At 39.5% G+C, this 26,644-nt stretch overlaps 1 protein-coding gene across 3 annotated transcripts in view; it reads right to left on the reverse strand.

The window, feature by feature from the left end:
• Positions 1 to 233: 233 nt before the first annotated feature.
• The window catches only part of Rcl1 (RNA terminal phosphate cyclase like 1), a 74,622-nt gene continuing 48,211 nt past the window's right edge, over positions 234 to 26,644 (reverse strand). Inside the window, exons 1-5 of one of the 3 annotated variants that reach the window (XM_015492870.2) lie at positions 22,593 to 22,746; positions 20,124 to 20,279; positions 15,467 to 15,623; positions 11,113 to 11,216; positions 234 to 536 (exon numbers count right to left, since the gene is read on the reverse strand). In XM_015492870.2, the coding sequence (XP_015348356.1) occupies positions 386 to 536; positions 11,113 to 11,216; positions 15,467 to 15,623; positions 20,124 to 20,279; positions 22,593 to 22,660 (636 nt within the window). In that variant the 5' untranslated portion in view covers positions 22,661 to 22,746 and the 3' untranslated portion in view covers positions 234 to 385. Of the gene's footprint in view, positions 537 to 8,697; positions 8,866 to 11,112; positions 11,217 to 15,466; positions 15,624 to 20,123; positions 20,280 to 22,592; positions 22,747 to 26,644 lie in introns of those variants that run through there. The other 2 variants (XR_007349012.1, XM_015492869.2) reach the window with 2 other exon arrangements.

Here is a 26,644-nt window from a genome sequence, read left to right on the forward strand (position 1 = left end):
AGGTGGGTCCTTGCAAAAAGAAAGGTAACGGATTCCACAGGTCTGGAAGATAGCTGCAGCCCAGAAGTCCATGAATGTGAGCTGAAAAAGTACAGAATGCTTCTGTGATACTGATTTAGAAGCGTGATCATGTCTTGAGGACACTGTTCCTCTAGGTCAGCCAGGGAACATGTACTTCGACCAGGCCTCCAATGAATGTCAATGCCACTGAAGAAATAACTGGAATCCACACAGCAGAGAGATGCCTTTTATTTGCATATTGATATTTTAGTAGGAAATCCTTAATATAAGTGGCTATCCTGCTCTGGATCAATACATGTGGACTTAGTCCCTTTGGTGTCTTTGGCAGTTTCTGTAGATAATGGGGCTTTATCTTGTGACAGTATCACTTGAGAGTCTTGCTAAGGTTGGAGAAGCCAATGCCCACACAGGTCATCAGCACTTTATCCCCACCTTTAAGTTCTTCACCACACGGCTTGGTTTCAATTTTAAACATAATCTGGAAAAAGCTCTTCAAGTGCCGCAAAAATTCTATCCTAAAAACAAACAAACAAAAAAGGGATTTATTTTTTTAAATTTCTCCTCTCCCTCCCCATACCTAGAATTCAAATTTTTAATTTTCAGACCAAATACAAAGACTGAAATTAAGAGTTTCTAATCGAGCAGTATTTACTTATAGCCTACTAATTTCCAAAAAGGATTTAGCTTACAGAGATGCACACAAAACAAGTTTAATTGAAAAAACAAAAGTTAATCCATGACATCCACAACAAATAAACCATTTAGTCCTACATTTTCGTTAGAGTGTGAACATATGGTGATAATTCTGAGTGGTCCATGCAGACAGAAACATGTAATTCAATGATTCACAGCATCATGATGTGAAAGACAAGCAAAATGATTCTTTCTGGTGTTTTTAGATAAGTTCTCCTTTCTTTCCCCAATAATTCCCCTCTGTTTACTCAACAAATATTGAGTGCCTACTACTACATGCAGGCATTGTTCTTGATGCTAGGGAAGGTTGTGGCCACCTGAAAAGATGAAAATAAAAATTCTTCCCTCATGAAGATTTTGATCTAATAGTACAGACAAGATAAATAAATTCAATATTTTTGAAAAGTACAATGGTAATTTAAATAAAGCAAACAACACAGATGGGGAAGATATTGGTATAACTGTATTTATGCATATTTGACAGAAGGCAATATTTAATAATATGGTCATGGAAGAGTTCACAATAAACATGGCAAATAAGATTCAGGAGGTTGTTTCTTATAATCTCACTAACACAGAGTGTTAACAGCATCCCAAGATGACTTTGGGAATGGCAATTCTGTAGGCAGTGTGGGCATACAGGCCTCTAAAGGGATGCCCTCTATGAGGTGACGCTGCAGATTCAGCACTAACTCACTGAACCTGACTATAAGACTCACCTGGAGAGGTCACTAAACCTGTGTTCTGATCAACTTGCAATCAAAAGGGAGCAGGTGTCCATGTGGAAGAGCCCTGAGTCACAACCAGGCAAAAACTTGCCTTCCCCACCCTCTTACCAAGAAAGCTATTATTAGTAAGCATGCCTGGCAATTCTTATCAGGCAAGTTTGGGAAACACTGGTTTGGGGAAGAATAGTGGCATTAGCTTCTTTAATGAATATCACAGAAAACCTGTACTATGCTGCCTTCCTATCAAACTACCCAAATTCCATGTCCCATCCAGATAATTCTCAACCTTCACTGTACATGGAATCACTTCAGGGGCTGTAAAAATGCTGATCCTAGACATGTAGACCAGTGGAATAGAGTCAAGAAAAAAATACATATTTAAGGGCAATTTGATAATTCAATTGGGAAAGAATGATCTCTTCAAAAATGCTGTGGAAACAACCAGATACCCACAAGCAAAGGAATGAAGTTGACCCTTCCTCATTTCACAGAAAAATTAACTCAAATGGATCAAAGACCAAGCTGTAATTGCTAAAAAGATAAAACTTACCAAAAAGGGGGGGGGGAATAAATCTTCATTATTTTTTTAAAAAAAATTTTTTAGTATATTTTTAGTTGTAGTTGGACATTTATTTATTTAGTGGTGCTGAGTATCTAACACAGTGCCTCACATGTGCTAGACGAGCACGCTACTGTTGAGCCACAACCCAAGCCCCTTCATTACTTTTTTTTTAAAATAATTTTTTAGTTGTCAATGGAATTTATTTTTATTTATTCATATGTGATGCTGAGAATCGAACACAGTGCCTCACACATGCTAGGCAAGCGCTCTACCACTGAGCCACAACACCAGCCCCCCTTCATTACTTTTTGCTAGGCAACAGTTTCTTAAGTATGACACCAAAAGCACAGCAATAAGAGAAAAAAATAGATGAAATGAATTTCACAGAAATTAAAATCTTCTGTGCACCAAAAGACAATATCAAGAAAGTAGAAAAACAACCTACAGGATGAAAGAAAATATCTGCAAACCATATGTCTGATAGGATCTGGTATCCAGAATATTCAAGATCTTTTTCAACTCAATAGTAATTTTGTTAAAAAAATTAAAAACTAAAAGATGGACAAGAGATCTAAATAAATATTTTCTTTAAAAGACATACAAATAGCTAGTAAACATATGAAAAGATGCTTAACATCATTTGTCATTAGAGAAATGAAATCAAAACCATTATAAGCTGGGTTCAGTGGCACACACCTCTAATCCCATAGGCTCAGGAGGCTAGGGCAGAAGGATCGCAAGTTCAAACCCAGTCTCAGCAAAAGCAAGGCACTAAGCAACTCAATGAGACCTATGTCTAAATAAAATACAAAATAGGGCTAGGGATGTGGCTCAGTGGTTAAATGCCCCAGAGTTTAATCCCCAGGACCACCCCCCCGCCACAAAAAAAAATCCACTATGAGATACCACTTCATACCAAACGGGACGGGTACACTAAAGCCAGACAATAACAATAATGTGGGTGAGGAAGTAAAGAAATTAGAATCCTCACACACTGCTTGTAGGAATGTAAAATGGTACAGCTGCCATGCAAACAAACTGGTTGTTCTTCCAAATGTTAAACAAAAGGCTACCATATGACATAATAATTTCCCTCTGAGGTATGTACCCAAGAGCAATGAAAACAAACCCACCACCTCCCCCACTTTGTCCTAGGGAAAAACAAAAACTCATACACAAACGTTTATAACAGCATTAGTTACAATAATCAAAAAGTAGAAACAACCCAAAAGCTCATCAGTTGATCAATAGAAAAATAAAGTGTGACTATTATTCACATTTTAAAAATTTTATTTAAATGTTTTTATTCAGATAAAAATGTTTTTTTATTTCAATAAAATGTTTAAATGATTTATTTTAAATAAAATAAAATGGAATATTATTCAGCCATAAAAAGAAACAGTACTAACACATGCTCAACATGGATGAACGTGAAAGTATGTTAAGCAAAAAAATGCCAATCAAAAAGGACCACATACTGTATGGTTCTATTTATATAAAATGACCACAACAGGCAAATCTATTACAAAGGCAGAAAGTAGATTAGTGACTGCCTGGGGTTGGGAAGAGTGTAAGGTTGACAAGTGACCACAATTGGGCACATGGTTTTTCTTCTGGGGGTGATGAAAATGTTCTAAATTTAGGTTGTGGTTACACAACTCTGAATCTGCTTTAAAAAAAAAAAAAAGAAAAAAAAAAACTATTAAATTATACACTCTAAGTGTAAACTGCATTGTATGTATATTTCAAAAAAGTTGTTCATAAATAAATACATATCGGGCTGGGGTTGTGGCTCAGTGGTAGAGCGCTTGCATAGCACATGTGAGGCACTGGGTTCGATCCTCAGCACCACATAGAATAAATGAAAAAAAAATTAATAAATACATATTTATGAAGTAAAAAAAAAATACTGATTCTGGTTCTCAACCCTACTCAGTCTATACCAAACTAAATACAAGTCTACTGCAATTATTTTTCCTCCCTCTCTGTGCCTCTGATCTAGTCAAAGGAAGCAAAAGGCAACAAGGAGGAAAGAACGTCATCCTGTCTGGCTGAAAATGACCAGTGTGTCGGGGCAAAGGGACAAACCAGCAACTACCCTGGAACACCAGAGCTCAGGTGAGTGTACAAGCCCACAGAAAGCGCTCCACTTCTTTTCATTCCCTTCCACCCAGGAATGTACAGCCTCACCTTCATCTTTAAAATAGCATCAACTCTTCCTATGAAGCATTCCTTAGTCAACAATGCCTACCCTACGGGATTTCCCCTCCCCTCTGGGGTTTCCCCAGCATTCTGTTTCTGGTGTCTAATTAAATGCTTACATACAGTTCTGTCCATAACTGTCCCCTCTCCCTTTGTAAATTATATAAAAGCATCAATGACCTACTCTATAGATGGAATCCATTTTACCTGCTAGGCACTATCTAAGTCCTCAATAAAAAGGCACTGAATAGAATTTAGGAGTTACGGGTGATTTTGAGAAATGACTTCCAACATTTTTGGCAATTAAAGGAAACCAGTTCTCCCCCTGCTGGCTTTTCTGTCTTCCTAACCAATTGAAATTTCTCCCCCCTCTCCATTCATCCCATCACCTCCCTCACCCTGTCCTAGGGAAAAAGAAAACAAACACATCAAACCCATACATAAACAGGCCACATCTGTGGGCCAAGCTTCCAGCTGGCAGCAACACAGAAAAAGCCAGCCGTCTCACCCACTCATCTGTATTCCAAGGAGAAAACAGCTTGTTCTCTCTTTCACTGCTGCTGTGGACTAACATAGGCCCGGGGCTCTCTCTGCTCCCAGGGCCTTACCCAGCCTACTTCACTCTGAATCATTTAACTGTGCTTGAAAAGCCAGACACCTTCCCCAGCTGGCAGAACTCCTGAGGGGCCTCAGCTTGCTTGATCTCTTGGAGGAGGATGGGAGAAACAGGCTTGGGTATGCAGGACTATGTATTTACAGCTCTGGGGTATTTGTAGCCTTTGGAACAGTTAGAGAAAGCAAAGTCGGTTTGACTTTTTACATAATGTTCTGCCAACCTCTCTGCCTGTCTAAGGCTGTAGAAGAAACTGGATTAAGGTACATTTCAGAATGTCTTTCCCCCCATCTCCAATCCATTTTCCCTAAGTCTCCAGTAGCTGGAATATTAAATAGCAAAAATGCTTAGAAGCTGAGAAATGACCAGGGATGATGGTAAATTCCAACAAACAGCCTTCTTAGGAAAATGGAAACCAAGAGAAGAACAAACTCACCCAGATCTGCATGCAGATGAACAAAGCCTGAACCGGTGCTGCTCCCAAACCCTTCTCCACAGCCCCAGGCTGCCTCCCCATTCACAACACTTCTTTTTCCTTTGCTCTCACAGCACATACTGCAGACTCACACTTCGTAGGTACAACCACATGGCAGGACAAAGGGACCTACAACACACTGTGGGCAACACTGCCCTTCAACTGATGACCACCTGCACAGTGCAGCTGGTAGCCTTTCAGTAGAGCCATTTTAGGCAACTGGAACTCAATGAAACTCCTGGGTGAAGGATTTTACTCCTGACTCGGAGAACTATGTCTGGAAAGAGGCTTTATTTTTTTCAGAGGTGATTTATTTTCAGAAAATAAAAAATGAACTTTTCTATGCAAATCTCCAATCCATCTAACAAGCAGATTTTAGAGAATTCTGGAGCACAGACATAAATTTTCACATATTTTCAAAATGTGGGTTGTTCCCATTGCCATTACCACTGCTGGTCAACAGGCAAGGGCCATCAGACTCATGGCCATTAGCCCACTGAATCCCAATTATCCAAGACTTGCCAGGTCCTGCCCCTTAGAAACAACCCCTCTTACCAGGACTCCTGAAGAATGTTAGCGAAGGGAAAGCAATCACGAGCTCAGCTTTTTCTTTGGCAGTTCCACAGATACAAACTATGACAGAAGGCCCTGCCTCTTGCTCCACCAAACCACTCAGTTTCCATGATACTTGGATATAGGACAGATAAGAGTTGGGGTTAGCCACAACACAGGTATGTAAGGCATTATTCAAGAGGTTAAGGAGAAAGAACTGGGAGTAGGAAAAGAAATCTGCTGTAGTCATTACATGGCAGCTTTTAAATATATTGGTGGTGTTTTTTTCTGCTGATAACAGTGTTTCTGAAGCTTATCTAACATCAACTCCAAGAATGAAATTATTACTTCAGGAAACAGAACAAGGCAGGCTGCATTGTCGAGACTCACAGTTCCAAACAGAGTTTGGCCAGGATCAGGCCACGATGTCTCCTTTTTCATCTGAAAAGTAAGGGCATTACTTGTTTTTTACTACATGCCAAATATGTTCTGAGGCTCAAACATTAACAAAGGTGATAGAGCATCACAACATTTGTAAAGCACTTCATAAATGTAAGGTAAAGGGTATTGTGTGAGCACCCAGGAACAGTGAAGCTTCTCAATCTGTTGATCTTCATTTGCTGTGCTTCATTCTGAGTGGGTCAAGCAGCCTCATCGCAAGAGTTTAAAAATGATGAGGGGCTCGAGCTCCCTAGCACTTCCACAAGTAACGGGAAGAAGTTATTTGTCAGAGTTAAGAAAAAAACTAAGCGGCATGATCTATTTTAGACTTCCAAGTAAAGATAGGATATAGTTTTACAGCAGAATTTGAAGCGAAGACTCTTATGGCACCCTGCCTCAGGCAAAGGGCTGGGAGTCCAATAATGGATAGAATCCCAGCTCTTACATAAGAGCACAGTGATTAAAGGAAACAGGAACTCCAGATAGAGCTGTTCTGATCTAAACCCCACTTCCTGTCTGTGTGACCCTGGAACATGACATGACCTCTGTGTGCCTCAATCCCATCACTTATAAGATGATGCATATAGTAGCAGTACCTATTGTTGTTGTTGTTGTTGTTTTAACCCACCCCCATAGGATTATGCTGAGAACTGAGTGAGTAAAACATTATTTGAAGGCTGAGGATTTAAGTGGTCAGTGTTTCTCTACAATGCACAACCCTGGGTTCAATCCCCAGCACCACAAAGAAAAAAGAAACAAAACAGTATCTGGCTCACAGTAAGCGCTGTTTATTTTTTTTGTTTTGTTTTTTAATAAACCTCTACTTTATAGAATTCGTGGGAATAGTAAATAAGATACACATAATTTGCTTAGTAAGAGGACTACAGGAAGTTACTCATGTTTAAAAATCAATGGATATAGATTTGTAGGTAGATGAGTAGACAATTTGCTGCTGACTTCAGTCCTGGGATTGCCCAAAGCAAGTTTACCTCCTAGTGTTCAAAGTGACCTGACTAGGAGAATGGACTAGGGTAGGGCGAGGAGGTGCCCAAGCAGGAACCTTGGTAATAGAACTATCTCCTCAGGAATGTTGCCAGGAGCACTAGCTACCTGACCTCACTTAGGCCTCACTCCCTTTCCATTCATCTTATCTATAGAGCCTGGCTTATAGATGCTGAACACCACACCAACGGTCCCCCAAACACTCTGTGGCAAATCCAGAACTTGCGGCTGGACTCCAAGGCCTGGCATAGGCATTCACAGAGAACTTTGGTAACCTCAGTCACCTGTCACAATTTCTAAAAGTACTAATTAAGATGTTTATTGGTATGTATTTTTCTTGCTGCTAATCCAACTTTTAAATTAAGTATAAATCCTCCCCTAAACTATAAAATGAAGCTTTTTAAGTACAAGAGTAGAACCAGTGTCACCAATTTTAAACTACATTTTAAAAAACAAAAACCAACAACAACAACAAATTTAACACAAATAGATTCTCCATATACCAGTGTGTAATCCAGTACTATTTTACTCTGATGAAAAATAATCTCTCTTGCCTTCCTTGAGAATTTCATATGTAGACTTACTTTTTGGACTAGTACAATAAAACTATCAACAGTAACCTCCCTGAGCAAGAGAGTGAGAAAAGAAAACAGGAGGGATACAGATATCTTACTTTCCAGGAAGGGACTGAAAGTAGCACTGAAAGAAAAAATACCCTTCTTAATCCCAGTGTTCTGTAAATAGACATTTAAAAAAACTACTTAAACAAAGCAAAATATATGCAAACTGCCAGAAGAAATACATTTTTTTAAACCAATGAAGATGTTGCTTCTGGTTTTCTTTAGAATTGTGAGGTTTTCCCAAACTGATTTCTATAACTTTAACTGAACATAAAAATCTATGTGAACTAGGGAACACCTGTAATCCCAGCTACTCAGAAGGCAGAGTCAAGTTCAAGGCCGGCCTGGGTAACTTGGGGGAGACTCTATCTCAAAATTAAAAATAAAAAGGCTGAGCATGTGGCCCAGTGGAAAAGCACCCCTGAGTTCAACCTGCAGTACTGCAAAAGAGAAAAATGAATGAATGAGAGAGATACTTTGGTCTCCAAAACTCTTGACTCCAACTAGAATAAACTATTCCCTCTACCATGATGGTACTGACAATGGATTCCCCTATTGGTACTGAAAATGGGCTCTGCCCCATTTTACCCTTGACTGTCCTCATAAGTAGGATGTTGACTATGCCAATAAGGTTCTACCTTTACCATTCATCACTATGGGCCACTGGAGCCTTCCACAGTAATTAAAGGCAAAAAGTATCCAAACACAAACAGAGCTTTCTTGAAAATAAATTCTCTATTCCCTCTCTGTACTAGCTTATCAAAAAGAAGAGAGGCTGCCATTCCTACCCCAAAACAGAGCCCTCTGCATGAATCCCTGGGAGGCAGGTAAAGCAGAGGAAGAAGAATGTGTCCAAGCACAGGCCAGGTCTCAAAACACATCATCTTACAATCTGTCATACTCCTTTCAGAGCAGACCACTGTCTTCCTGAACATGCAGTAATTTAGGCAAGGTTTCTGGAAGACAAGACACTGCAATTAATGTTTGGTGAAGGATGTGCTGAGAAGGATGCAGGAACCTTTAAAAATGTCTAGTCACTTACTTACTTGCCAAATTCCTTTTCTTTTCTTTTTTTTTTAATACAGTATGTTGTTTGTTTGTTTTTTTAGGTCTTTTTTTTAATTGGTTGTTCAAAACATTACAAAGCTCTTGACATATCATATTTCATACATTTGATTCAAGTGGGTTATGAACTCCCATTTTTACCCCGTATACAGATTGCAGAATCACATCGGTTACACATCCACATTTTTACATAATGCCATATTAGTAACTGTTGTATTCTGCTACCTTTCCTATCCTCTACTATCCCCCCTCCCCTCCCCTCCCATCTTCTCTCTCTACCCCATCTACTGTAATTCATTTCTCTCCTTGTTTTTTTCCCATTCCCCTCACAACCTCTTATATGTAATTTTGTGTAACAATGAGGGTCACCTTCCATTCCCATGCAATTTCCCTTTTCTCTTTAATTATCTCTTTTTCTCTTTAATTATCTTAAAATGTTTAATTATGCCAACCAGGAACTTCTTGGAAGAAGCATGATTACTACAGAAGTATGATTTCATTGTATCTATAGGCTTTTAATGATACTGATGGTAGATGACACCACTGTCCCTTTGGGAAAAGAATAAAAATATATGTCATGCTTTAGTTTTGATTAATAAAGCTTTGTATGGCAAAAATAATAAAAAAAAAAATGTCTAGTCACATCGTGGCCATCTCCAATGGTCTTAAAAAGATTGTTTAATCTCTGGAGCCAAACTGAAAAAAATCTCCAAAAGGAAAAAAACAATTTTTTTTTAGAAAAAAAATAAATAAAAACATATATTCCATGTTCACATAATGTTCTGCCAAAACCCATGCACAAGGACCACATGCATTTTGGGACAAAAACTCTTTGCTGTGTAAGCTGTGAGGCCTTCTGCTGCCCCTGAAGCAGAGCCTGGGAAAGCAGCAAAGACGCTATCTTAAAAAGTAGATTGGGCTTGGGGCAGTCACACAGCTATGTACCACTTCTAGCAAAATTTTGATGAAAAGTGAATATCTGCATTTAGGGTGCTATATTCCCAGCCTTCACCTCCTCTTCAATGCTTCACCATGTCTATTTTAGCAATGTTGACTACTGGTGTTAGCATGTCGTTTAGGATTACTCAATTTCAGGTTTCCTGTCCCATGAAATATTTTACACAAGTTATCAGGAGATAATGTGCTGCTCACCAGTTCCCTTTTGTTAGTCATCCCCCATTGCTAACAGAATGCACTCTCTTCTATTTTCTTGATCCAAAAAGACCTTCCATCACTAACCCAAAAAATAAAAATAAAATAAAGCCTCCAAAAGAATCTCAGTCCCTTGGCTGTCATGCTCCCAAAGCTAGGACTCACTGCTGCACTGCCCTGTCATAGTTCTTGCCCTTTTCTCAACGTGATGGCACCACCATTCTTCAGTTATCACAGTACTGTACCTTTCAGATATACAGCATCGGTACCATGATAACCGAAAAAGGACAGTTCAGTCTCATATCTAGCTGAGTATTCTCCCTCCCAACTTACCACCCACAGATGGACATATAATCATCATGAAGTACATAAGCACATGAGTATGCCAACTGAAGTCAAGTACTCCAATAGGATGTTTTCAGCAATCTCACTATTGATGGAAAATGCTTCTGGTACTGTGCTCTTCATAATTAGTCTTCTGACTAGCTTCTCTTTTTGTTTGCTTTCTTACCTCAGCAGTCAATTTCTGCTAGCATCCAACTGCCAAACTCCCCACTACAATTTCCTTACTAGTCTAGTAATATTATTATAAACTTTGCCTTTCTTCATCATTTCTAGCCAGCTAATACCTATCATTTTGGAGAGAAGGACAGCCCATTTGAGGGACTTAAACTAAGAACAAAATCCAAACTATATAGAACCAGAAATTAACCTCTAAAATTGAAGCAAAATCTAAAGCACAGACAAAAGAAGAACTACTCAATAAATATCTTGTAACTTCCGTTACATGGAAATAAGTGGGTAAGAAGAGGAAGGCAGCAATCCTTGTATGTAAAAAAAAAAAACATCAGGTCATGAGCAGTAACTACCAGTTCATTTAAGCAGGTGGTCACATGATGGGCTATGCACAGGGCAACATTTCTATCATTTCTACAATTAGAAAATTAAACTGGACAGAATAATGAAGTTGAAAGAAAACGACTTACGTATAAGGAGAGAGTGGTCCTAGCAGAACTTTGGAAACATCCTGCTGTCCAAGGGTCATTAGCAATAGAGCCAGACTTTGATTTGTCGAGTCCACACATCCACCCTGTAAACACAAACACTTTAATGATTAATCATTATACAAACCAGAAAATGGAAAACCAGCAAAAGAAGGAATGAGGGAAAACCCAGAAACACTCAGAATGTTAGAATGTACTAAATAGGAGACTACAACGTTCAAGTAATAATAAAACAGAACACAGGTCTTATAAGAGTAAACCCTGTATCAACTAACATGAGGAAGTTAAACTAACAATTCAGCAAAGCAATTATAAAGCTGAGACAATCAGAATGGATAACATTCAAATTTCCTGAAGTCAATCTAGTGAAAAATGAAACTTTCCCTTGGTAACTGAATAGCAGTGAGACATCATTTTATTAAGTATAAGGAAAAAAGGCAAATTCAAGGAAATATTCAGTCAATTTCAGAGTTAAGTGCATTATGTTTATATTTCTTCAATCTGTCACAAAACAACACAGTCAACCCGACATCAAAGCAGCTTTCCCTTTAAAGAATCCTACTCCTACACTTATTCCAACCACTCAGAATCTGCTGGTCATGCTCTTAATTCTCTTCTTCACTTCTTCCTGAGTGTCTTGAAACTGGAGAACTGTTACTGTCACATCCCTCCATACTTATTACTTATACATTATTTCCTCCCCATTTTCTTTCTTTTTTCTTCCAAATCAATAAGCAGAACAGGAATCTCTTCAAAAACTTCCTCCCAAGACACAGCTGCTTTGGTTGCCTTTCTTCTTTTGTTCATTTTCTCAACCACTTCAGTCAATTTGCTTCTAGGCATTACTGCTACTTAAACTTGTCTTAAAAATGTCTTAATTTCGGATCATTCTTTCAGGTTAACTTTAGTTGCAACAATTTAAACCTTATATTGTACACAGGGCATGTAGGGCGACCTAGAATTTCTACCTATTTTGCGCAGGTCACATGTGGCATGCTGCTGTCCCAGGTTAGACTCTGAATAGAATAAGTGGCCAGTCAGTACTGTTCATGGGGGACATTCCCTTCCTTTTTAATGCATGCAGGGTAAGAAATAAATCAGTTCTCAGGTACACTCATTTTCTGGCTGTCAGATTTCATTTAGTAACCTTGACAAAAACATAGGAAATAAGGGGGGTTATCCTACTGCTAGTGTTAATTAAAATTTATTGGTCTTCCTCAATTACATAATAAAGAATAGGGAACTATGTTTATCTCACTCAGCAAAATTTAGGACAAAAGTTCCTTTTCCAAACAAAATCAGAAATCTCACCAACAAAATTAATTCTGTTTTACGGATCTTGCTCCCTTTCATAATACTGCCTAAAATCAAACTGTTCGGGCTCTGCTTCCTATCACTATGCTGTTATTGCACCATTCTCAACTGATTCTTATTAGATACTGGACCAATATTTTAATGCAATAAATATGTTAGGGTCCTTTGCAGGATACCAAGGAGGAAGTTATGGGAGCTACCAGATGCCAAGGCATGGGATAGGTTGCCTGCCACTTACCCAATACCAGAGGGAGGCTTTGGGAAGCAGGGACTTGAACTGTCCCTGAAGAGATGAATAGGCTTTGGAGAGGGAGAGCAGGACAATGGGAAATAATGAGCCAGGGCCAGTGTGGAACAACCGTAGGGGGAAGGTGGGGTAGCCAGACCGAGGAAAGGCTTTCCTAACTGGGTTAAGAGTACTGACTTTATCTCAGGAAAGTGAGAAGCCAGGGAAGGTCCCTGAACATAGAAGCAAAGAGATCAACACAGTGTTTGGAGGGATATTTAGACTGCAAAGGAGGCTGGAGAGGATTTAGAAAGGACTTCTCTGGGCCAGTGTCCATGTATAATCCAGGTCTGAGGTGAGGTGAGGTGGGATGGGATGGGCAGGACAGGAGGGAAGTTCCTGGAAGTCTGGTACAGAATCTAGGGGCTTAACAATCAATAAACAAAGGAATTGGGTCAGAGGCTTAAAATTTTGGTAAAAATAAGGAGCACCTTCAAAAGGGGTGGATTTTTATTACTCATTCAAATCATGTTGCATCACAGATCTGTAAAGAATTACTTTAAAAAGCATGAAGTATATTCTTTTACCAAGTAAAGATTATAGTCACACAAAGAAGTTTTCTTAATGATTAAAACAAAACAAATTTGGTCAAAAAATAACAAAATGGTTTAATAAAGCTCTTAAGTAGAGTAAGGGGAAAAAAAAAAGTGGGGGAGGGCCTAATCCAGATTGTTTGTTTTTCCTCTTGTGGACTGGTGGGCTGTGCTTTCACCCTGAGGCTCATAATTCATTCCAGCTGTGCCTGTGGGATCCCTAAGACTGCTCTAAAATGTGACGCTTTCAATTCTCCTAAGGTCTACTAGAAAGGAAGAGAAAAGGGCCCATGGTCCAAGGGAGGGCTGGTCAGCCACCACAGGATCAGGTAAAGTAACCCTAAATAATTCAACAACGAGCTTGGGTACACACATATTACATGCATCTTTTTGCCTCTCACAATGTATAGATGGCAAATGTCACGAATTAATTAACTGGCAGATCAACCTCTTCATCACTGACTTTCAAACTTTTAGCTACTACCCATCTTTCAAAACTATCACCAAAGCTAGTAACAAAAAAATGAACTGATTTAGCACCAAAAATCTTGCAGCAGATCTTGACTGCATGAGACCTGTAACAGGACACTTCCTCCTTGAGGAGAATTTTACCTCCTTCCTCCACTATGGTCCCACTGTGAGACAAGAAGAGGGGGTGGAGCCACTGTCCACAGGGTACAGCTATAATCCTTTGTCTTCCATTTTTAATTAGATGAACATTATTACATAAATCCACTTAGGACTTGGAAATTTTAATTAATTCTGAAACAGTTCATTCTCACTTATCTCACCTTGTGACCAATGAGATATTTTTCAAGAACACTGGCATAATCAGGGAAGCAGACTATGACAGTAAACTGTCTTTCACTGTAAGGCCTTTCAAGGGAGCAATACCCAGAATCCAGGCTCCTCTGCACTACAGAGATTAATAAACTGAACCAGTGGCAAAAGGTAGGATTAAAAGAAAAACAAAACCACCAGTGTACCCACTTAACTGATTTTATTTCACTGGCTCAGATGTGATTTTTGCTACTTTAAACAGGATACAACTTCCTTGGAGACCACAAAGATGACTAAAAACCAGAAAGAAATACATAAATAGTAAGATGGAAGCTCCTTAGATGGAAAAGAGAGAGAATTTACAAATATTAAACACCCTCCAACAGATTTTATATTCAAGATTGCTTGAAAATTTTGAGTGCAATCAGTCTCTATTCCTACATGGCAACAACTAAGGGAGATGACAGCCAAGCCATCTGGATTATGTTCTTACTAGTGTCTAGCCCAAAAATGTGGAGCCTACCATCCCTCAGAATCTGGCCTGCACTCTGCACATGTTGGGAAGGGTTTTGTCTTTTTGAGGCAGAACCAAGGCAAAAGAGAGTACAACTGATCAAAATTCTGGTACTAGGTTTATGACACTCTTCTAACCTAGTACATGGCATTTTGGAGAATGTACTTTCAGACAGCTGCATCTTATTCCTACTGCCATCATCTTCTCTTCCCTCACAATTTCTTCCCTTACTTTAGGTCACCTCAGCTATTTTGGGGAATCAATAAAAGTATATGCATGCTTATGTGCACATTGCATGCATGGATTAACACAGAAAGATGGTCACTAAGGCAGGTTGATCTGAGCTGTGTCCCATCAGCAGAGGTGCAGAAGCAAAGTGATAATCAGCTGAAGTCTGTCCTCAACGTTGTACTGTCTTTTCTTTGCCCCAGGTTCTTGTGCTTTCCAAAGCCCACCATGGTATGACACTGGCCTGCTTTCCCTAGACATTCATCTATGCTCTAGAATAGATTGTAAAATCCAACCTGCTGGCATTAATTTATACTGAATAAATGGTCACATGCAAAGCCAGATTTCCACTTTTTCTTGAAAATCCTGAATGCAAGGAGTCCCCATTCCCACATGGCAACAACTAAGGGAGATGATAGAATCTGTCTAGTCAGGGCAGTATACTAGTCACTAGTCTCACCTTACCTGCTTTATTTTTTTAACCTTCACTCTTTTGCCTATTCCAGTTCTTTCTCTGCCCCCATTAAAACTTCTTTGCTGTAGTTAATGCTAAACTGTTTGATAAATAGGTGCAGATTAACTCCTTGGCTTAAGCCCTTGGAGAACACCAAGAATGGGTGACACCAAACTGCTTTTCCCTGATTACTCTTCTCCTAGCACAAGCAGAGGATGAGGACATACCCTGTAGATTTCTTCGAGCAGAAGCCTGGCACAGTTCTTGCCAAGGTCCTCTGGAAGCACAGCTGCTCCTTGGCCCTGTGGGTTGGAGGCCAGTTCAGCACCGAGGAAGGTGCCATTGGTGGTCTCAGCAACCAGTGACAACCCAAAACCTGGAGACCTAGGGATTCAAAGACACAGACACTTAGTTGGTAAAGGTACATGGGCCAGCAAGTAGAGAACAGAAACATCTTTTGGATGGCACTGTGTCCTAAAGCTTCCTTCTGTTTGCATGAAGCATTAGAGTGCCTGTAGCTTACACTGGAAATAACAGATGACATAGTGAGGTCACACAAAGCAGAACTAGCAGAGGTGTAAGTTTGCATTGCTTTACCTCTTAGCCCTCCACTCCCTCCCCTCCTTAGCTGCAAAAGCTCTTACTGTGAGAGTTTGTAACAATCAACAGTACCTGATAACCTCAAGGGCTATCAGGTATTGAGTACCTACTTTCCGCCAGTTATGGAGCTAGGGGCTTTGCAAATAATACTTGTGATACTACAAACACTGCATGTGAGCTATTATTATTTTAATTTTACAAATAAGAAAAATATTAAGATTAAGCAGTCTGAACCAAGTCCACAAATATATACAGTGACTGAAATGAGTTCCAAATGCCCATCTTACAGACCCAAAAGCCCACAGAACTTCTCCACCACAGCACTCACTCCAACCTATCACCAGCAGTCCAGGAGGCATATAGGCTCTGGAGACCACTGATCAAAACTTTCCTTGAGAAACATCAGGCGTTTTTCCCAAAACGAAAATCATGACACAAACCAGACCGGGCCTAGATAAGACATACCTTTACATTTTTGTCCTCATAGGATAGCACTAAACTCAGAATTCAATTAATATAACCAAAGAGCTTGCACTATGTTCTCTCTCATAATGTTTCTACCACCCAACAGCCAAACTCTAACATAACACCCTGCTTGTTCTGGACCACAGCAGACTCTTTCACTCATGTATCCAACAAGCATCTGAGGGAAAGCACCCACAGGCCAGGAACTGGGGGTAATGTGGTAAACACAAGAGTAGCAACAAGTTTAAACACACACATACACACACACACACACACATACACACACACACAAAGCCAATGAAAACAACATTCCATAAACAATAAAAAAAAGTACCTTTTCTCAAAATTTTAAGACTTGGTACCTCAAATCTACTTTGCCTTTTAAGTAAAAGTGTTATCAAGAAAGATACAGTTCTCCCAACAGCAGTCACATGTGACTTGCAATCAACAACAAATGACCTGCTTTCTTCAACACAACTCAACATTGCTCATGAAGTACCTTCTGTTTGTCCAGCAGAAAACTAGCCAAAATTATTTGTTTGAGAAAAACTATTTATGACATTAATAAGGTTTTAAGTATACATGAGATCACGATGTGGAAGAACTATACTGATCAGTTATTTGAAAATTAAATTGTCACCAGGAGTGGTGGTGCATCCCTGTAATCCTGGGTATTCAGGAGGTTGGGGCAGGAGGATCACAAGATCAAGTCCAGCCTGAATAATTTACCTCAAAATAAAATTTTAAAAAGGACTGGGGATGTAGCTCAGTGTTTGCCTAGGATGTGTGAGGTCTTGAGTTCAATCCCCAGTTCCATAGGGGGAAAAAAAAGAAACAAATAATTTCAATTAATTCAATCATCTAATCAGTCAATATTTAGTAACACCTGCTAAGAGAAAGGGGCACAACAACTTACCCACTTAAGCAAAGGCTCAGGGCACTCTGACTCATGTTTAACAAGCTAACATTACCCACCATCAGAAATGCCTAAAAATTCTAGCACGACCCCAAGTTGCCTTTGAGTCACTTGACCAGGAGGAGGAGGGTGATGGCACACAGCTTATCACAGAGGAAGTAGCACGCCCCAAAAAAAAAAAAAAAAAAAAAAAAACCCAGGAAAGAGAGGAAGGGAGACCCAGAAGACAGGCTGATACTGCTGCTTTAACCCACTGACCTACATTTTCAAATTTTCCTTTCCATGTGAATTTTTTAAGGTGGTTAAATCAGTACTGTTCCACTTAGTTGTTTTCTTTGTTGATACTGGGGATTGAACCCTAGGTTAACCACTGAGTCACATCCCCAGCCCTTTTCATTTTTTATTTTGAGACAGGGTCTCGTTAATTTGGTTAGGGCCTTGCTAAGTTGTAAGTCGCTTTGAACTTGCAATCCTTCTGCTTCAGCTTCCCAAATGCTAGGATTACAGGTATACACCACTTCACTCAGCTCACATAGTATATTAGGCAACTTTTAGAGAAAATAAAGAATATACATTGAGCTTTATGTATATTACTCTTATTTTCCCCTCAATTTGGGGTGGGTACATTATTGGGCCTAATTAATGTTAGGTTGACAACGCAGCAAGCCATCAGGTGACCTGATTATCTGCATTGGTATAGATGAAAAGGAGAGCCTCCAAATAGGAAAGGGCTAGGAAACAAAGTATTTCCTCTGAGAGTGAAAATTGGTCACAGTGAACTGATACGCATGCTAGTCATAGCACTGACACAGACCACCAAAAATTGCCAGCCCTCTGGGTCCTGGACCATGGCCACAGAATAAATTCTCACTCATCTCTAATGGTAGGTGATGTTAAATAAACTCACTCCTGTATTTGAACAAGCCAACTTGTGGATATTTCACTGAATTAGAAGAGAAAAATACACATCCATGACTTCATTAATTTTAAAACCAGAGAAAAAAGATCATCATTTGTTATCTCTAACTGGAAATTTAGAAAATTAAACACAAACTTAACTCATACATTGGTTTTATGTCATTTTGCAAATGGAGCATGGAGTCAATGACCCATGGATCTATATCATGTCCACATCTTGATTCATATGTAGTAAGGCTTCTTTCTACTCACTGTTAGCAAGCATGAAACTTGATCATGCACTTGGGTCAGCTGAGTCAGAGGCATTATTAAAAGCTCCACTATAGCTGGTAGCAGTCAGCATGGACTTCAGGCCTGCTCTGCTTCATTCCTGCCCACTTATTGCTAAAGCTATCAACCAGATTTAAAAAAAAAAAAAAAGGACTATCAAGATCAGGCCACTTGGACAGCTTCTGCAGCTACCTATCCTTCCCTAGCCCTCTGTAATCCTTCTCCAGAAAACAGCTTGACAACATAATTCCAGACTTACAGCCAAGATGGGAGTGGGGGAGGGACAGCAATAGCAGGCAGGCACTGTTTCTGTAGCAACTACCTTCAATGTGTAAGTAAAGAAAATATTATTGATGCTTGAGTAATAAATCAAAGTTTTGAAGACATCATTGACTTTCCCAACCCCCAGCTTTGCACAGAAATCCTTTCCCAACCCTGACCTCTGACACCACCACCTTTGTTGCTTTGAACTATGAGCCAACATCATATTTCTGAAATCACCTTCACCAAGGTCAAAGATCTTCACTCACACTTAACCCCTTTCCCCACCGTTCCTCTTTTCTTTTTGCTAAGTTAAAATAGACCTTAGGTGGGAAAACTGTGAAAAGGATCAGCTATGGTACCACTTAAGAAAAAGTTAACTTTGACCCACAATAACCAACTTCACACTATTTTTAGGAGACACAACCTAAAAACTTCAGATTCAAAATGTAATGACGCCATGGCTCACACTAAAATGATTCAGCAAAACAGAAAAACAAAACCCACAAAGAAATAAAGTAAATGTGGCAAAACACTCATTGCTAACTATAAGCAATAGGAAGCTATGCAGGTGTTCACTGTACTATTCCTTGAATTTTCTGTAGGCAATAAACAAAAATGGATTTAATTGCTTCCCTACCTTCCCAGTTTCTAAATACACAAACAAAACCCAAAACAGGCATTATGCAGATCATTTCTTTCTCTATTTACATTTTAATTTTCCTTCAAATTTTTTTCTTTCTTTCTTTTTTTTTAAATATTTATTTTTTAGTTTTCGGCAGACATCTTTGTTTTATGTGGTGCTAAGGATCGAACCCGGGCCGCACGCATGCCAGGCGAGCGCACTACCGCTTGAGCCACATCCCCAGCCCCATTTTTTTTTTTTTAAATATTTATTTTTTAGTTTTCGGCAGACATCTTCAAGTTTTTTTCTATTTTTTAAAATTTCAGTTTATATTTAGTTTTTTTAATTTTTACCAAAGGCTTTAAGTAAACTCAATTCAAATCTGCAATAACAACTTTCTCTGGATCTAGGTGTGTTGTTATTACAAATGGAGAAAGAAGCTGACTTGCAGGTAAATGACAGAGAATTTTTTCCCCCTGTACTGTTATTTGTTCAGGGTGTAAGAATCTGTTCATTTTAAATTTTTGTTGGGCTAGAGTGTAGATGGAATTAAAGCCCAAATCACTTTTTATTAATAGATAGGTTTAATCCCCAACAGTTAAGAACTAGACCCTAAGCTCCTAGCCCTGGTCACTGGGATGTTTTCCAAGTGACAGTGACTCAGAAGTGCCTACTGGTGATAGAAGCAATAAGTTAGAAGGAAATTAATTCTGAAATAATTCTTCCCCTGCTACCCAACCTCAGAGCTGGCAGTTTTAACTTTACCCAGAAGAGACATGTAGCTACCAAAGGTAGTTACAAAAGTAGATTCCAAAATGAAGACACTTACTTCCCAGAGTTGACTCCTTTCATGTGATCTGTGTAAATATAGATATCAGGTATGAACTTGTTGAGGATGCCCCTTGCAGAATCCACGATCCTGTTTGCCATCTGAGGTGATACACGTACAGAGTACCTGCAATCTGGAGTTAAGGGTGTCATGTTCCTTGGGTTCCAGGATAGAAGAAAGTCAGTTCTAAAGCTGATAAAGTGTTTTGGAACTGTAATAACATACAGTTGTAACATAGTTTTCCAACTGTGTTTCATTGTTTAACTTTATAGTACCATAACTCAATTTTTTTCATTATAATTATAAAAGGCTTAATTGGTCAAAATTAAAAAACATAAATTCAGGGCTGGGGCTGTAGCTCAGTGGTAAAGCGTTTGCCTTGCATGCATGAGGCACTGTGTTCAATACTCAGTGGCTCAAGCGGTAGCGTGCTTGCTTGGCATGCGCGGGGCGCTAGGTTCAATTCTCAGCACCACATAAAAATAAAATAAAGATGTTGTATCTGCTGAGAACTAAAAATAAATAAATATTGAAAAATTCTTATTCTCTCTCTCTCTTTAAAAAAAAAAAAATAAGTAAAATAAAGGTCTATCATACCCAAAGGACTTAAAAACAGCATACTATAGGGACACAGCCACATCAATGTTTATAGCAGCACAATTCACAACAGCTAAAGTGTGGAGCCAATTTAGATGTCCTTCAGTGGATAAATGGATTAAAAAAAAATGTGGCATATATATATACAATAGAATTTTACTCAGCATTAAAAAAGAACAAAATCATGGCATTTGCAGGTAAATGGGGGATGACATTGGAGAAGATAATGCTAAGTGAAGTTAGCCAATCCCAAAAAAACAAATGCTGAATGTTTTCTCTGATATAAGGAGGCTGACTCATAGTGGGGTAGGGAGGGGGAACATGGGAGGAATAGATGAATATAGGGAAGAGGGGTGGGAGGGAAAAGGAGGGAGCAGGGGATTAGCAAGGATGGTAGAATGTGATGGACATCATTATCCAAAGTACATGTATGAAGACACGAATTGGGTGTCAACATATTCTATATACAGAGATATGAAAAATTATGGTATATATGTGTATTAAGAATTGTAATGCAAAAAAGTACATGTATAAAGCATAAATTGGCATGAACAAACTTTATATACAGAAATGAAAAATTGTGCTCTATATGTGTAATAAAAATTGCAATGCATTCCACTCCTGTGTGTATTTGAAAAAAAATAAATCAATAAAAGATTAAAAAATATCTATCAACAACTTATATAATATATATATACATATTTTTTTTAAATAAAAACATAAATTCAGAGACTGGAAAATATAAAACATGAGCTCTTCCATCCCTGCCCTCACCCTATTTTCTATTCACACCCCTCTATCTAGAAATGGCTAAACTCTAGGAGTGAAGACAATTGCCTCTCTGCAAGTTATGGGCCAGGTTCTCTTCAAGCTCAACACCTGAGAACACTTTTCTATTCTCTATCCATTCCCACTTCTGTAAGCAAGAAGTCTTTCTCTTAAGAACCTAAGGTCAGGACAGACACCACTCTGAGGCACACTAGGGCCAATTCCAACCCACCTCCTATATGCTGACAAGGAAAGCAAAAAATGTTTAATCAAAGAGCTAGATGAGTACTGTTTTTTTCAAACTTACAGATCCTATTGTTTCTATTATTTAAGAACTAATTATTCCATTTGTGTACGATACAGGCTCCTCCATCTGCTATGTTATGGTCAAAAATACTGATCCCTAGCACTTCCCAAAGGAGGCACCCCGAAAAGAAAGGAGGAAGATATTACTAAAGCAAGTAAAAGGCTGGTGCTTGAGGATGTGAAAACTGTTAGCTAAAATCAGACTTTATTACAGAGACTGGTTCTTCCCAACCCCACATGTCAAAAGTATTAAGCACTTTCAGGTGCAATATATGGTCAAAAGCTGACTGTATATGTAGGACTAAAGAAACTGAAAAATAATGTCACCTTCCCACCCTGATATGAACCACATGGAAAGTCCAGCACAAAAAGCAAGGTGCCATTCCAGCCTAGCTGTTCAAGAATTACTGTCAATAACACATTTAATTTTCATTTGAACTGTAAAAACAAAATGCTATACAAGGAACCTGACCTGGCGTTTACATCCCCCACCACCAACATCTGATTCATCCTGAACATTTTACTAACAGAGCAATCTCCCTTAGGCTGGTGAGTCTCCAAGTGATTCCTGACTCTTCAGTGTCCTTTGTAAGACTTTTCAATCTGCTCAGTATGTTCATCCCCAGCTTTGCACTATCACTCCCTACAACCCCCCATACACACATTCAAACTGTCCAAATTCTTCAGTGTGAACTGCCTTCTACCATTTTCCAGTCCAGAGTCCTCTCTCCTTCCCTCCCTCTCTCTCTCCTATAACCCTCCAGTCCGCACCCACCTGTGTTTTTCCCCTGAACTCACCATGTACCTCCTCTCCTTTCACATGCACACATCTTGCTCTTGTTCTTCAGAAAGACCACATATTCCATAAGGCAGGAACTTTGATTCTGTATCCCTGACAACTCTCCAATACACTACTTTTGTACCCAGAAATACCCAATAAATATTTGACTAGACAAAAAGGACAAACCTGAAATGAGGAAAGAGCAAAGAAGGATTTTTCAATACACACACAGTCCAGTTACATCACCTCTGCTCCTGTCCAGAACATACTTCTAACCGCAGACAGTTTAGACAAATTGTCCCAAGTCTCATACCCTTTGGACTGAGTGGGTGCCACCCTGAAGGCTTAAACCTACCTACCCTCCCCAGGACTGATGATGTATCCTAATACATAATCCACAGCACTCATGGCTCCCAACGTCTTTTTTTTTTATTATTTTTTTTATAGTTGTAGATGGACAGCATGCCTTTATTTTATTTGTTTATTTTTATGTGGTGCTGAGGATCAAACCCAGTGCCTCACACGTGCTAGGCAAGCGCTCTGCCACTGAGCTACAGTCCTAGCCCCATATCACCTTATTTTATGCTCACAGCAACCCTATGGCAAGGGCCATGATGCCTAGTTCTAGGGCTCACCTTAAGAAACAGAACTAAGACACTTGCTCAATATTAAACAGATCTGACTTCCAAAAAAATCTTCCTCTTACCCCTCCAAAAATATAGAAACCAGGATGATAAGAAGGGTGTGTTTTTTAAGTGAAAAGAGACGAACACGAACACTTTCTCAAGTGCCTTCCCTACAATCAAGGAAAGGAAAAAAGATTACTCCACAAATTCCAATTCATTCCCAATTCATCTATAAGCTACTTCATTTAATTTTTATGTACCAAATCATGAGCTCTGGGACAACACGATAAAACTAAAACAGTGTTCCTTTCTCTCTTGCCTCACATCAGGCAGAGGGAGATCCACAGTGGGTGGCATTCAATAAAAGGTAACTACTGTCTATTCACAGTATTGACAGGAATTAAACCAGCATCCTCCCAGGCCCTGGCTGGTTGGTCATCATTCTACAGAATGCAAGAGAAAAAAGATGCATTGGGAAGGAACTCAGTTAAAACCACAGCTCTCCCAACCACAGCTCTCCCAACTCAGCCCTCCTGTGAGCAAAACCAACAGCGAGCTCAGTCCTACAGCCAACGAGCCCTACAAGTAAACAAACCACAAAATTAAAGCTTTTTCCAAAAGCAGTTCTTTTTTCCCAGGCTCCAAAACTGGCAAAGAAGATGATAATTCAAACCTACATTCCTTTGAGGTGTTTGTTAATGGGCAGTTCCGGAGACCAGTGGCTGGAATGTTTGATCCATAGACAGTAATCTGAGAAAGGGTCCTGTGTTGACTTTCCTGGGGAGTTGAGAGAAAGCCTCTACTAGTCAGAGATACATTGGGGATGGTTTAGGTATTCTTTATCTCCCTTAAGACAGAGACAAACATGAGACCTTGCAAGTGTTTTCTTGATTCTAAACAGGGAAGGTTCAAGGAACACTAACAGGAGAAGCCAGGGAAAAACAAATTTGCATCCAGTGGGGTGCCAGGGCACCAGCAACTCTTCCGGCTTTTATGTTCTCTGTAAACCCTCGCGGCTTCCCACATCCCACCACCACCACCAAAGGAACACTCGCCAGGCTTTGAATACTCACAACAGAGAGCACAGGGGCACCCCAGTATGATGCCTCCATGAAACCTAAGGGATTATGACAAGACCATATCAAAACAAACAGAGCGCACTGCCGGAAATCACAGTTATGGACCACAGACTGGATTCCAAGCAGAGTTCACTGCCACAATACAACATTAAGGAAACACATCTCAAAAAAGGAAAAGCAACAAAACTCAAAATATTCCTGAAAGTGTATAGCATTTCATGTACAAGGCCATTTAACTACAGCATTTTGGACAACAATGAAAAATGCAAAACAATTCAAGGGCCGTAAATAAGATTTGACTTTTTGGAGTCCTTTATATGGCAGAATACATTGTGTTTATCAATAAGATCCATCTATAAGTGATTGACATGGATCAGTAGAAAAGGAATTTTTGGTTTTAAAAAACATGCATACCTAGCCAGGCACAGTGACACACGCCTGTTATCTCAGCAGCTTGGGAAGCAGAGGCAGGAGGATCAGCAAAAGTGAGGCACTAAGCAATTCAGTGAGACCCTGTCTCTAAATAAAATACAAAATAGGGCTAGAGATGTGGCTCAGTGGTTAAATGCTTCTGAGTTCAATCCCTGGGACCCAAAAACAAAAAACAAAGAAACACACCTAGTCACACTGTATTTCATTTCTTTATAACCTTCTCTATAGCCTTTTTTTCCAGCTCCTCAGAATCCAAGAATATCAAAATTGAACAATCTTAGGAAATCACTCAACCAGTTTAACTATCAATCAAGTTGGGGGCTTCCAGGACAGGAACCATTTCTCCTCAATTTGCCCATGTTCTCACACACATAAGGTTTGGCCCTTAGGTGGTTCCCAGGACAGCCATGCAAAAACAGACAATAAACCAGTGAAATTCTGTTATATATTCCTCTGTTCTTTTTTATTTTTCCTTTTTTCCCATTTGTGGCACTGGGGAGTGAACAAACCGAGGGCCTTGGATATGTAGACTAGTGCCCTACCACTGAACTATACCAGCAGCCCTTTTTATTTTATTTTGAGATACGATCTTGATAAGTTGCCCAATCTGACCTTGAACTCATCATCTCCTACCTCAGCTTCCCAGGTAACTGGAAGTATGAGCCCCCATCCTTGGCTATTCCTCTGCTCTTGATGATTCTTACAAAGAACTTCAGGCAGCACCACAAGTTTGATCGTTTAGGTAACAATTACTCTCTCCATCTTGTGGCTATGCAGCCCACCCTATTCCATGTCCTTCACCACTTTTTATTCAGGTTAATCAAGGCCTCTGAAAAGTTAATCCACACCATACCTCTTTTCCTCCAAGTAAGACCATCCCTGTTTCTCAGTAAAAATTCCTGAGAAATGCAAAACATTAAGCACACACCTTGCCCTGAGAAGCAGGCATCCTGGCCTACCTTCTTCCTCTACTTCCAGGAAAGTCACTGTCCAACTCATCCACCTCCTTTGCCTCCAACACCTAACTCTCTTGTCTGCACCTAGAATCTTAACTCTTTTAATAACTAAAACATCAAAACAGAATTCCCTAAACATAATTCCTACCCCTCCACACAGCATACATATCTACTTCTGTTACACGTGATCTTCAAATCTATTAAGATCTCCAATCCCTTGACTTCCTGCCTTCTCCAGGACAGTGAGTCCTGCTACCTTACCGAGTAAGTCACACACTGGCAATTGTTTCAATGATGTAACTGTCCACACTCTACCTCTTTCCACCTGTCGTCCTGCACTGCTCACCCACCTGATTAAGTGTATTCATCCCCTGGGTGAAAGTAATTGAGCCCTTGCAACCTGCGAGGCACTCTGCCAAGCACTTCCTATACAATATTGCATTTAATTCTTAATAATAAAACCAGAATTCTGTCCATCCCGTTTTCAAGTTGTAGAAAATAAGGCTCAGAAAGGTCAGCTAAGTTGCCCAGGGTCACACAGCAAGAAAACAAGAGAACCGGATCTAAATTCAGGTCTATCTTATTCCCACTCTGAATTATTGAAAGTACTAGCCTTCCTGCCTTCTCTACTCTTCCCTCTAGGATGCCACCATGACAAAATTTCAACTTAAGCTGAGCCCTTATTGCTGTTCTTATCTTATTGCTGTTTATTATCTTCAGTTACTACATAACTGGAATAGCACACCTTTACCAACTTTTGTCACTCTCCTTGTCCTACCATGCTGCTCCTCTTATCTTCGATACCACCCTATCTCAATAAAAACTAAAAATTTGGGGCTGGGGATGTGGCTCAAGTGGTAGCACGCTCGCCTGGCATGTGTGTGGCCCGGGTTCAATCCTCAGCACCACATACAAACAAAGATGTTGTGTCCACCGAAAACTAAAAAATAAATATTAAAATTCTCTCTCTCTCTCT

Source organism: Marmota marmota, unplaced genomic scaffold (genome assembly GCF_001458135.2).
Source record: "Marmota marmota marmota unplaced genomic scaffold, marMar, whole genome shotgun sequence".
In the NCBI taxonomy this organism is placed as follows: domain Eukaryota; kingdom Metazoa; phylum Chordata; class Mammalia; order Rodentia; family Sciuridae; genus Marmota; species Marmota marmota.